Below are 12925 nucleotides of genomic sequence, written 5' to 3'. Positions count from 1 at the left end.
ACTTAAACCGCCACTGGCTGGTCCGCCCTCAATGGTTGAACCTGAATGTACTCTTTTATTCTTCACTATGTCTACCGACCTAGTGTCTTAACATGGAATGTGAGAGGTCTTAATGATTGAATTAAGAGAACCCTTGTATTTCGTTACTTGCAAAAAACACTACACTGAAATAATATGCCTTCAGGAGACCCACGTAACAGGACAGGCTCTGTCTTCTAAATAGACCATTGATTGGGTGGTCCTATCACTCCACATTCACTAATTTAGCCAGGGGTGTAACCATATTAAAGAGGCTCTGTCAACACATTATAAGTGGCCTATCTTGTACATAATGTGATCGGCGCTGTAATGTTGATCACAGCAGTGGTTTTTGTTTTTCTAAATCTATTTTCACCAAGTTTTGACCTATTTTAGCTTTATGCTAATGACTTTCTTAATGCCCAACTTGGCGTGTTTTTACTTTTGACCAAGTGGACGTTGTGGAGAGAAGTGTATGACGCTGACCAATCAGCGTTCTACACTTCTCTCCATTTATGTAATCCGCACATAGTGAGCCTGCGTTGTTCACGATGTGCAGTCCCGTATACACACACATTAACGTTCCTGAAGTGTCTTGACAGTAAATAGACTTCACCTCCAGCCAGGACGCGATGTCTATTCACAATCCCGACACTTCGGTAACGCTTGTGTGGGCCTTACAGCACAGCAAGCGTAATCTCGCGAGAACACGCTGTAAATGACTGCTTACAGCGAGATTAATCAAATATCATCGGTGCGTGTTTGATACCCGAACCCTGCACTGATCAGCCGCTTCGGATGTTAAGGCACGTAATGCTATGTACGGAGCCGGAAGCATTTGGCTCCGACCACTGCATAGCGGCTGTGCTGCAGTACTGCAGCTCGGCCGCTATTCCGTGGCCGGAGCATCTCCTTCCAGCATGTACGTCCGGTGCACGGAGGCACCAGACCAGCTGATCTGTGCGAGGTCTGGGTGTCGGACCCCCATAGATCATGTACTGATTACCTTTTAAATTAATTTTTTTATTTATTTTTTTTCCAAGATTATTTGTTTTTGTGTCGCCATAACGTTTTGGTTTTTTTTCCTCGCCTATGCAGCTCTGAGGGCTTATTTTTTTTGCGGGACAACTTCTAGTTTTTATTGGTACCATTTTGGAGTACATGCAACTTTCTGATAATTTTTTTATCGCATTCTTTTTTGTCTGGGTGAACAGAAAACTGTAATTCTGGTATTGTTTTGTATCATTTTTTACAAAGTTCACCGTGTGGCTTTATTGTAATAGTTTCATAGTTTGGGTCGTTGTGGACGCGGCGATACCAAACTATAAAGGTGTAACTTTTTTTACTCCGTTTTTTTCATAAACCATTTTATAAGGGGAAAATGTTGGTTTTGTTTTTTCCTGTTTGTTTCCACGTTGCATACCATGCTTCTCTTTTTAGCCCACAGGTACTTTCAGTTAATTTATGTGCTGGTTCACCCTCGACGGTTGAACCTGAATTTGCTCTTTTATTCTTCACTATGTCTACCGACCTAGTGTCTTAACATGGAATGTGAGATGGTCTTAATGATTGAATTAAGAGAGCCCTTGTATTTCGTTACTTGCAAAAAACATGACTGTGACATAATATGCCTTCAGGAGACCCACGTAACAGGACAGGTTTTGTCTTCTAAATAGACCATTGATTAGGTGGTCATATCACTCCACATTCACTAATTTAGCCAGGGGTGTAACCATATTAATTAAACGCTCCATCCAATTTAATCTGCTGGAGGTAATTGTCGACCCGGATGGTAAATTTGTTCTTATACACTGTTTACTATATCACACACCATTTCTCCTTTATAGGGGTTTATATTCATCCTCCCTTTTCCCTTGCCACTATTAACATTGTTTTATCATTTATATCTAGTCACCCATCTGTACTAAGTATTTGGCTGGGAGACCATAAATCTACCTGGGATGGGCATTTGGATAGGTTCCTCCGCTCGGGCCAAAATTCTGACTCGCCAGCACCATCCTCTCTCCATTCGCTTCTTTTAGAATTTAATATTACGGATGCGTGGAGAACTAGAAACCCTCACACCCGACAATATTCTTGCTTCACACTGCAATTTAAGGCCCTCTCCCGTATTGACCTAATGCTGGTACACACATCTCTCCTTACAGATGTAGACTCAGCGGAGTACCTCTCCAGGTCTGTTTCAGTTCCCTCCCTGGGCCGTGTGCGTATCAAACTCCCAAATATACCCCCTAAAACCTGCTAGCGATTGAACCCATTCTGGCTGAAAAAACGTCCCCTGTCGTCCCCCCTAAAATCACCATAGTTTGTATGTAGATAGTGCCACAATACATCTGTAGATAGTGCCACACACAGTGCCCATGTACCTACCCCCCCCACACATTATAGATGGCTGCACTGAAGCTCCCTCTAGGGGCGGGGTTCCCGGCCAGAGCGTTGCTGGTGCTCCAGCCAGGGATTTCGCTCCCGGAGTAGCCCCTGACGTCCTTGTCCATGCATGGACTGTGACGTCAGGGGCTCCCTCTAGAAGCGTGTTCAGCCAAAGTGTCGGCGACAGTCTGGACAGTGCGTCAAGGGCTTTCCCAAAACAGGAGTCCCCTGCCATAGCACTTGCCATGCTCTGGCCGGAGTTTGAGGAGAGCGTCGGCAGAATGGAAAGTGCAGCACGAAAGTGTGTACGCACGATGTACTTCTAAGCCCCCTAACAGTGATTAAAGAGGCTCTGTCACCAGATTTTGCAACCCCTATCTGCTATTGCAGCAGATAGGCGCTGCAATGTAGATTACAGTAACGTTTTTATTTAAAAAAAACGAGCATTTTTGGCCAAGTTATGACCATTTTTGTAGTTATGCAAATGAGGCTTGCAAAAGTCCAAGTGGGTGTGTTTAAAAGTACAAGTCCAAGTGGGTGTGTATTAGGTGCGTACATCGGGGCGTTTTTAATACTTTTACTAGCTGGGCGCTCTGATGAGAATGCGCTGCAATGTAGATTACAGTAACGTTTTTATTTTTAAAAAACGAGCATTTTTGGCCAAGTTATGACCATTTTCGTATTTATGCAAATGAGGCTTGCAAAAGTACAACTGGGCGTGTTGAAAAGTAAAAGTCCAACTGGGCGTGTATTATGTGCGTACATCGGGGCGTGTTTACTACTTTTACTAGCTGGGCGTTGTGTATAGAAGTATCATCCACTTCTCTTCAGAACGCCCAGCTTCTGGCAGTGCAGACACAGCGTGTTCTCGAGAGATCACGCTGTGTCGTCACTCACAGGTCCTGCATCGTGTCAGACGAGCGAGGACACATCGGCACCAGAGGCTACAGATGATTCTGCAGCAGCATCGGCGTTTGCAGGTAAGTCGATGTAGCTACTTACCTGCAAATGCTGATGCTGCTGCAGAATCAACTGTAGCCTCTGGTGTCGACACGATGCAGGACCTGTGAGTGACGTCACAGATCTGCACTGCCAGAAGCTGGGCGTTCTGAAGAGAAGTGGATGATACTTCTCTTCACAGCGCCCAGCTAGTAAAAGTAGTAAACACGCCCCGATGTACGCACATAATACACGCCCACTTGGACTTTTACTTTTCAACACGCCCAGTTGTACTTTTGCAAGCCTCATTTGCATAAATACGAAAATGGTCATAACTTGGCCAAAAATGCTCGTTTTTTAAAAATAAAAACGTTACTGTAATCTACATTGCAGCGCCTATCTGCTGCAATAGCAGATAGGGGTTGCAAAATCTGGTGACAGAGCCTCTTTAAACACATGGTTGTTTGATCAAACTAAGGGGGAGAGATGCTGGCATTGTGGAAAGAGTCGGCCGACCGGAAAGTGCAGCGCTGCTCACACTGAAACAGCACTGTACACATTCAAGCCCGTTACAGGCTGCCAACGTTTATAAATACGTGACAACTGCATGGGGCATCGTTAGTTGGAACGTATGCAGCCTGTGGCCGTCCTCCATCATGTTTCTTCCCTTTAGTTGTTGCTATTTTCTTTTGCTGTATGAGCAGTTCTGTTACTTTTGTACATGCCTGGTTTTATCTGGTCTCTGTAGATCGTTGTTGTCTGTAGGGGAATGATAGCTTTACTGCAAAACGTATCATCTCCCTACAGATAATTAACCTTGTTGGGCCTGTTTCCATTGGCAGCATGCTATTTTGGCAATAGCCCTGTTTGGAACGCTGCTTATTTGACTTGTGACCATTATCAATGAGAAAAATAGATTTTCAGTACAAACACAGGCTATTATTGGACCTACATAATATATTTTATAAACACGCAGATGTAGCAATCTGATAAGTTATCACTTGGGGCCTTTTCACATCCGCGTTGTCTTTATGTTGAGGGGTTCCGTCAAAAACCGAGTGGGACAGATTTTTTTAATTTTTTTTACAGATCGTGATTCTCTGAAATATATTCTTCAGGACACTTAATTTTTTTAGGGATCTTTAGGTTCCTTTATAGAATTAAAGCATACCTACAATGATCCACTTAGAAACTTCTTCGGATATGCACCTCTGTAAATTCAAGTTTCTCAACTAGTATTAAAAATGAAGTGCTCTATGCTATTCTATAGCTTTATTCACTTGCAGGCTGCACATGCCATTCACTTAGGGTAGAGCAGGAGAACACGTGAATTACTGCAGCCCTTTACTTATTCCCTGCCGATGCCAGCTGCAGAATATCTGAATGATTAAATATCTTACCAAAACAGAGAATCCTAAGCTATTGGTGTCTGTAAGGGTGTACTCGCACAGTGTGGCTGAAAACCACACACACAAAAATTCATGCGTTTTTACCGTGATTTGCAGCAATTTTTGCCTATCGCGTAAAAAATCGTACGTGTGAATATGCCCTAAAGGGGGCTTGCTCGTTAAGTCCTGTGATTACAGAAGCCTCAGTGCTGATTCGGGCAGTGTGTATGACTATACTAAAGGGGGTTTTACACTCGACGATTATCAGGCAGACGAGGATTCCTAGAACACTCATCGCCGATAATTGCCCTGTGTAAACAGGGGAACGATCAGGTGAAAGAGCAAACGCTCAATCTGCTGGTCGTATAGTATTAAAAAAGTTAAATATTATCGCTGCCGACATGATGATAATGGATGGGGATGAGCGATCGGAGTAACGACCACTCGTCCCCATCCATAGCTCCATGTGACAGGAGCAAACGAGCGCCGATCAACGATATCTCTTTGATATGCACTCGCTGCACCGGCTCCTTATCGGCCGGTGTAAAAGGGCCTTAAGAGGCGTGGAAGTGGCAAGTGTATTGTGAGCTAGCAGGCTTGTAGAAACCGTGACTATATCTGTAATATGGCAGACAATATCATCAACTTCCTTTTAGTAAATTAGGAAGAAGGATCTGCAGCACAAAAGGCAGAGATTTGAAGGGCAATGCTTCACAATGGTACTGCACATCTGGGGTCTAAGAGCACTGAATTTTTATTTTTCACTGGAGGCATGCTTTAACACTCATTTTCTTTCTGTCTTGTTCTCTTTCAGGTCACTATGAATCTCCTTGTAGAAATTGGCATAGAGCTGAAACGTGCATAGAGTTAAAACTAGAAGCTAAGGACATGGACAGCACCTCTGAGCAGGTGTGGAAGAACCTGTCTGCTGCTGTCAATATGACGGAGTCATTAAGAGATCTAGCAAACACAACAAATGGCAGTCCCTCCATGTCTATAAACAGACTGTTCCCCGCTCTGTTAGAATGTTTTGGAATCATCATGTGTGGGTACATCGCTGGCAGAGCCAATGTCATAACTGCCACGCAGGCAAAAGGACTTGGCAACTATGTTTCCCGTTTTGCACTTCCGGCACTTTTGTTCAAAAACATGGTTGTTCTGGATTTGTCCGATGTCAACTGGTCATTCCTGTTCAGCATACTCACCGCCAAAGCCTTGGTGTTCATCATCGTCTGCGTGCTGACTTTGTTAGTGGCAAACCCTGAAAATCGTTTTAGCAAAGCCGGGCTTTTCCCTATATTTGCAACACAAAGCAATGACTTTGCACTTGGCTATCCCATAGGTAATACATCTTGTAACTTGGATTTCAACATACCTAGTCCATTTTTGTGCAGAAGATAAGCCTCTAGCCAAGCGTGCATCTTTTATAGGGAGGTCAGGGAGAAGGCCAAAACGAGCGTTTGCCCGACAACTATGTATATGCCAGTTTTAGACTTTGCACACCTGGAAGTCCGTAATTATTCACACCACTAATCCTCTCATTCTTAACCCTCCTAAGCATTGAGCTTGCTATAATACTCATATTGTTTTGTGTACATATTATTTCTAGGCCACTAAATTGTTAGTTGTAGACACTTAACCCCTTCCCGACATCCGCCGTGTATATACGGTGCTGTCGGGAAGGTGTTCCCGGAAACCCCAGTACAGTTACGTCGCGGTGATGGTGCAGGCTCGGAAGCGGAGCCGGCACCATCACCGTGGGGTGACAGCTGAATTGTACAGCTGGCACCCTCCTGTAACTGCCAGGACCGGAGCTATTCTCTGATCCGGCCGATTAACCCCTCAGATGCTGCGATCAGAATCTTGCAATCGGAGGCCAAATAATGGCGTTCGTGTCTGCCTTGTACGGGAGCCGATGAGGACCAGCCTCCGGCGGGTCATCCTAGTCTTGCTGCCAGTAAATAGCTGACAGCACTAATACACTGCACTACATATGTAAAAAAAAAACTTTGTCAATTTCACCTCTACTTTTGTTTTAATTCCTGCGAAATGTCTAAAGGGTTAAACTTTCTAAATGCTGCTTTGAATACTTTGAGGGGTGCCGTTTTTAAAATGGGGTGACTTATTGGGGGTTTATAATATATAAGGCCCTAAAAGCCACTTCACAACTGAACGGGCCCCTGTAAAAATAGCCTTTTGAAATTTTCTTGAAAATGTGAGAAATTGCTGCTAAAGTTCTAAGCCTTGTAACGTCCTAGAAAAATAAGAGTGTTCAAAAAAAACTGTCAATCTAAAGTAGACATATGGGGGATGGTCATTAGTGACTATTTTGTGGTATTACTATCTGTCTTACAAGCAGATACATTTAAATTTAGAAAAATGCTAATTTTTGGTGTTTTTCACAATTAAATACTGAATGCATCGTCCAAATTTTACCAATGTGTCACGAGAAAACAACCTCCGAATCGCTTGGATAGGTAAAAGCATTCCTTAATTATTACCCCATAAAGTGAAACATGGCAGATTTGAAAAATGAGGCTCTGTCAGGAAGGTCAAAAGTGGCCAAAGAACCTATTAGGGCATATTGCCTTTATAGATCCCCCTCTATGTGCCCGAAAGGAGAGCTGCTTTGATGGACCTGGCACACAGTTTCATTTACATGGACGGCTATTCATTTGAATGGCAGGCATGTAATGCTGCACTTCCCACTGACTATGTAATGCCAAGACCGCAAGGGTGGCAGAGAAGCTCTCCTTCCTGCTCACAGAGGGAGGTCTAAAAAAAATACAAAGAAGAGCAACGAAGCTAATAAGGGGCATGGAGAATCTAAGTTATGAGGAAAGATTAAAAGAATTACACGTACCCAAGATAGTGTTACATGGTTTGGACAGTCGGTATCGAAGCAAGAAACATGGGGTATTAATAGTCTTTATTTCTTCCTTATAATTGACTGATTTTACTGCCTATGTTCTGACTTTGTTGTTTTTTTTCTTACTATTTTCTAGTTGATGCCTTGTACAAATCTACATATCCTAAATACCTCCAATACATATACTTGGTGGCACCTGTGTCGCTCATGATGCTAAACCCCTTGGGGTTTGTTTTCTGTGAGATCCAGAAATGGAAAGATAATCCAAACACTTCACAAGGAAAAATGAAGATCTTGGGATTTGCCCTTCTCCGCGTCTTCCGAAACCCTATAGTGTTTATGGTATTTATAGGCATAGCCTTCAACTTTGCACTTGGTCAGAAGATCCCAGTCTACTTGGAGAATTTTCTGGACGGGCTGGCCAGTTCTTTTTCTGGCTCGGCTTTATTTTATCTGGGTCTTACAATGGTTGGACAGACCAGCAAGCTGAAGAAATCCTCTTTTGTTGTCTTGCTGCTACTTATCACTGCAAAGCTGTAAGTATGATTTATGGGCATATTAGTTGGGCGCGGTGGGCCAACTTTATTTTTATTACTATATTAAAAAACTATATCTCTTAGAAGCCGATAAGCTGTGATGTGAAAGTCTTGTTTCTTTGCTCACACTTCCTGCTGATGGAATCGCATTTAAATTTGTTCACATTAACATTTCCAGCAAACATTTTAAATGGGACTTTACGTGACCTTAGATTAGATTGAGGCTGGGTTAACCACTCCACTAGTAATTTCTACATGGTAAGGCCTCATGCACACGACCGTAGCCATAAGCACGGTCGTGATTTTCGGGTCGGCCGGCCACGGAGTGTCAGCCGCGAGCCGCCTGAAAACCGCGGGCCGTGCACATGGCCGCGGCCATTATTTTCAATGAGTCCGGATCGTAGAACACTGAGAAATAAGAAATCACCGTCATGTGGGCCCCATTGAGGCACTCAGTCAGAGGGCCATTTGGAGAGTAGACTTGCGGTTCTTGGTGCAACTCACAGAAGCCATAAGAAGCAGGGCTTCATCTTCTCTCATTGTATAACCGAATGGGTTAATATCGCATGTACAAAATATATATATATACACCGGTATATATTTTTTTTTTTGTATTGTAATTGCTTGGAATGCACATGGCTCTGGAGAAACATTTGACACAATGTTATGCAAAACGACTTCTTTTTTTTTTTTTTTTTTTGGCAGGTTTCATATCCTCTGTGGTTTGTTGGGTTTTCCTTCTTTTTTTTTTTTTTTTTTTTTTTTTGCTTGAGTAAGCACTAATTTGCTGCTGAATCGCACACCTTACATTTTTATGCTATTGCTTTGCATGTACTCAGTGTTCACTACACCTTGAATACAACCTACTTTGTCACACAAGACTGAGCTGGATGGAGTTGTCAGTTAGGCTCTGTTCACATCTGCGTTGGGGTCCCGTTCTGACGTTCTGTCTGAGCTTTCCGTCTGAACGGGAACCTGAATAGACACAAAATGACACGAACAGAAACCAGAGGTTTCCGTTTCCATCACCATTGATTTCAATGGTGACGGATCTGGTGCCCATAGTTTCCGTTTATCTGTGTTGTGCACCGGATCCGTCGTTTTGCCGGAAGCAATAGCGTAGTCGACTGAACAGAGCCTTAGAGAACTTACTTTGAAATGCCATATTAAGCAATGTCTCCCGCTCAGGTCCCTCATCTAATAGCCAGAGGAACGGCACATCCATCTATTACACGGACGTTTCATTAATTTCAAAAGAAACTGCTACATCGCCTTTGGCCCTGTTACATAGTACGGTTGAAAAAAGACACATGTCCATCAACTTCAACCAAGGAAAGGGAAAAATGTCTACACATTGACATAGGAGCTGATATTTTTTTAGTTCTAGGAAATTATCTAAGTCTTTTTTAAAGCCATCTACTGTCCCTGCTGTGACGGCTCCTGCGGTGACTATTCCATAGATTCACAGTTCTCACAGTAAAGAAGGCTTGTCGCCTCCGCAGGTTGAACCTTTTTTTCTCCAGACAGAGGTAGTGCCCCCTTGTTTGTTGAGGGGGCTTTACATGGAACAGGATTTCACCATATTTTTTGTATGTGCCATTCATATATTTATATAAGTTAATCATGTCCCCCCTTAGGGCGGGTTCACACATGGCGGATTTTCACTTAAATTCCGCTGCGGACACTCCGCAGCGTTAATCCGCAGCGGAGCCGTTTCTCCATTGACTTTCACTTTAATTTCGCAGTGTTCGTTTACACGATGCGTACAATTCCGCTGCGGAGCATAGGCTGCGGAGCGGAATGTGGTGTCCGCAGCATGCTCTGTCTGTTGCGGAGCAGTGGCGGACTGGTTGCGGACTCATGGCGGAATTTCTCCATTGACTTCAATGGAGATTCTAAGTTCCGCAATGAAGTCCGCAGCTGTCATGCACATGTTATGTGTGGTGCGGAGCGTATTGGTTTTTTAACATGACATTTCTTCATTCTGGCTGGACCTATGTATTTCTAGGTCTACAGCCAGACTGAGGAAGTCAATGGGGCTCCCGTAATGACGGGAGCGTTGCTAGGAGACGTCTGTAAATAGTCACTGTCCAGGGTGCTGAAAGAGTTAAGCGATCGGCAGTAACTGTTTCTGCACCCGGGACAGTGACTATCGATCTCAATATACATGTATCTGTAAAAAAACATATAAGTTCATACTTACCGAGAACTCCCTGTTTCTGTCTCCAGTCCGGCCTCCCAGGATGACGTTTCAGTGGAAGTGACGGCTGCAGCCAATCACAGGCCAAGCACAGGCTGCAGCGGTCACATGGACTGGCGCGTCATCCAGGGAGGTCGGGCTGGATGCCGAAGGAGGGACGCGTCATCAAGACAACGGGCGGTAAGTATGAATTTCTTTTACTTTCACTAGGGAAAGTGCTGTCCCTTCTCTCTATCCTGCACTGATAGGGAGAAGGGAAGCACTTTTCCTGCAGTCCGCAGCGGCCAGTCCGCATCAATTTTCTGCACATTTTGTGCAGATCCGCAGCCGTAATCCGCAACCCGGATTAGGTGCGGCATTGATGCGGACAGTTGCGGAGGAATTCCGCCATGTGTGGTCATGCCCTTAGGCCTCATGCACACGACCGTATTTTTTCCCACCCGTTAATACTGGCGTAAATACGGGTCCGGTGTCACACGTATTCCACCCGTTTTGCACCAGTATTTACGAACCCGTGCCCGTAAATATGGGTCCGGTGTCACCCGTATTCCACCCGTATTTACGGGCACGTTTTTGGCGGCAAAATAGCACTGCACTAATCGGCAGCCCCTTCTCTCTATCAGTGCAGGATAGAGAGAAGGGACAGCCTTTTCTGTAATAAAAGTTAAAGAAATTCATACTTACCCGGCCGTTGTCTTGGTGACGCGTCCCTCTCTTCACATCCAGCCCGACATCCCTGGATGACGCGGCAGTCCATGTGACCGCTGCAGCCTGTGATTGACCTGTGATTGGCTGCAGCGGTCACATGGCCTGAAACGTCATCCAGGACGTCGGGCCGGATGTCGAGAGGGACGCGTCACCAAGGCAACGGGCGGGAGACCGGACTGGAGGAAGCAGGAAGTTGTCGGTAAGTATGAAAGTCTTTTATTTTTATTTTTTACAGGTTTATACTGATCGGTAGTCACTGTCCAGGGTGCTGAAAGAGTTACTGACGATCAGTTAACTCTTTCAGCTCCCTGGACAGTGACTATTTACTGACGTCGCTTAGCAACGCTGCCGTAATGACGGGTGCACACATGTAGCCACCCGTCATTACGAGAGCTCCATAGACTTCTATGGACTGTCCGTGCCGTTATTACGGCCTGAAATAGGACATGTTCTATCTTTTTCAACGGCACGGGCACCTTCCCGTGAGAAAACGGGAAGGCACCCGTCGCCAATAGAAGTCTATGAGCCCGTTATTACGGGTCGTAATTACGACCCGTAATAACGGGAGTTTTTACGGTCGTGTGCATGAGGCCTCAGTCGTCTCTTTTCAAGGCTAAATAGGTTTAATTCTTTTAATCTTTTCTCATAACTTAGATTCTCCATGCACCTTATTACTTCGTTGCTCTTCTTTGTATTTTTTTCCAACTCCAGGGCAGCCTTTCTATGAACTGGAGCCCAGAACTGAACCGCATATTCTAGATGAGGCCTCACTAAGGCTGTGGCATAAATAACAACTTTATTCAGCGGGTTGTTGCGATTGCAACTATACCAAATTTGTATAGATTTTGTATGTCCTGATGATGAATACACATGACCTCCAGCCTGGACGTCATGTGTATTCAGAATCCTGACACTTCTGAATCTTTTCTGTGAGATTTCCAGCAAGGGAAACGAAATCTCGTTAATCTCGTGAGATTACGCGTGGCTTGCTGGAATCTCACAGAAAAGATTCAGAAGTGTCAGGATTCTGAATACACATGACGTCCAGGCTGGAGGTCATGTGTATTCATTATCAGGACACTTGTGTATGTGGCTGCACATCGTTCTAGTAAGAACACTATGTGCTGTGTAAATGAATGGAGAGGAGTGCATGATGCTGACTGGTCACTCATTCGTCAGCATCATACACTTCTATTCACAACGCCCAGCTAGTAAAACAAGTAAACACGCCCAGTTAAAAACACAATACACGCCCAGTTGGACATACGAAAAAAAACACGCCCAGTTGTCCATTTCAAAGCTCATTTGCATATATATAAAATTGCTCATAACTTGGCCAAAAATGAACGTTTTTAAAAAAAAAAACAACGTTACTGTTATCTACATTGCAGCGCCGATCACATGCAACAGGAGATAGGGATTTGAGAATCTGGTGACCGAGCCTCTTTAAGTGAATAGGAGCAGAGCTGCAGTTCTGCAGCACGGTCGAAATGCAGTGTACGGAGCCAACTGCTTCTGGCTCTGTACATTGCATACTGTGCAATGACATACGGCTGCCTGCGGGGTCCGGGTGTCAGACCTCCACAGATCATATACTGATGACCTATCCAGTGGATAGGTCATCAGTTGTCCGGTAGTGGAGAATCCTTTTTAAGGTCCTGTTCGCATCCTGTTTTTGCACTACGTTTGATATGTACACCAGGAAATCTCCTAATATACATGCTAAACGTGTCCATAGGGCTCCATTAGCACAACGGAGGTCAAATCCGCTTCCTTTTGACGGGCTGGCATTTCGTCTTGAGTTTTTCAACAGTTATTGCCATAATAATCAATGGGGGGGGGGGGGGGGAATATATCAAAAGGTTTAATTGTTATC

General features: G+C 44.4%; 1 protein-coding gene across 5 annotated transcripts in view; it reads left to right on the top strand.

The window, feature by feature from the left end:
- Positions 1–12925, top strand: part of GPR155 (G protein-coupled receptor 155) — a 51316-nt gene that overhangs the window by 9326 nt on the left and 29065 nt on the right. For all 5 annotated transcript variants that reach the window (XM_075829488.1, XM_075829485.1, XM_075829487.1 and 2 more), the window contains exons 2-3: positions 5551–6078; positions 7742–8141. In XM_075829488.1, the coding sequence (XP_075685603.1) occupies positions 5625–6078; positions 7742–8141 (854 nt within the window). In that variant the 5' untranslated portion in view covers positions 5551–5624. The remainder of the gene's footprint in view (positions 1–5550; positions 6079–7741; positions 8142–12925) is intronic.

This window comes from Rhinoderma darwinii, chromosome 6 (assembly GCF_050947455.1).
Source record: "Rhinoderma darwinii isolate aRhiDar2 chromosome 6, aRhiDar2.hap1, whole genome shotgun sequence".
Lineage (NCBI taxonomy): Eukaryota > Metazoa > Chordata > Amphibia > Anura > Rhinodermatidae > Rhinoderma > Rhinoderma darwinii.
The sequence above is the reverse complement of the archived record's forward strand: the minus strand, read 5'-3'. Positions and strand labels throughout refer to the sequence as shown.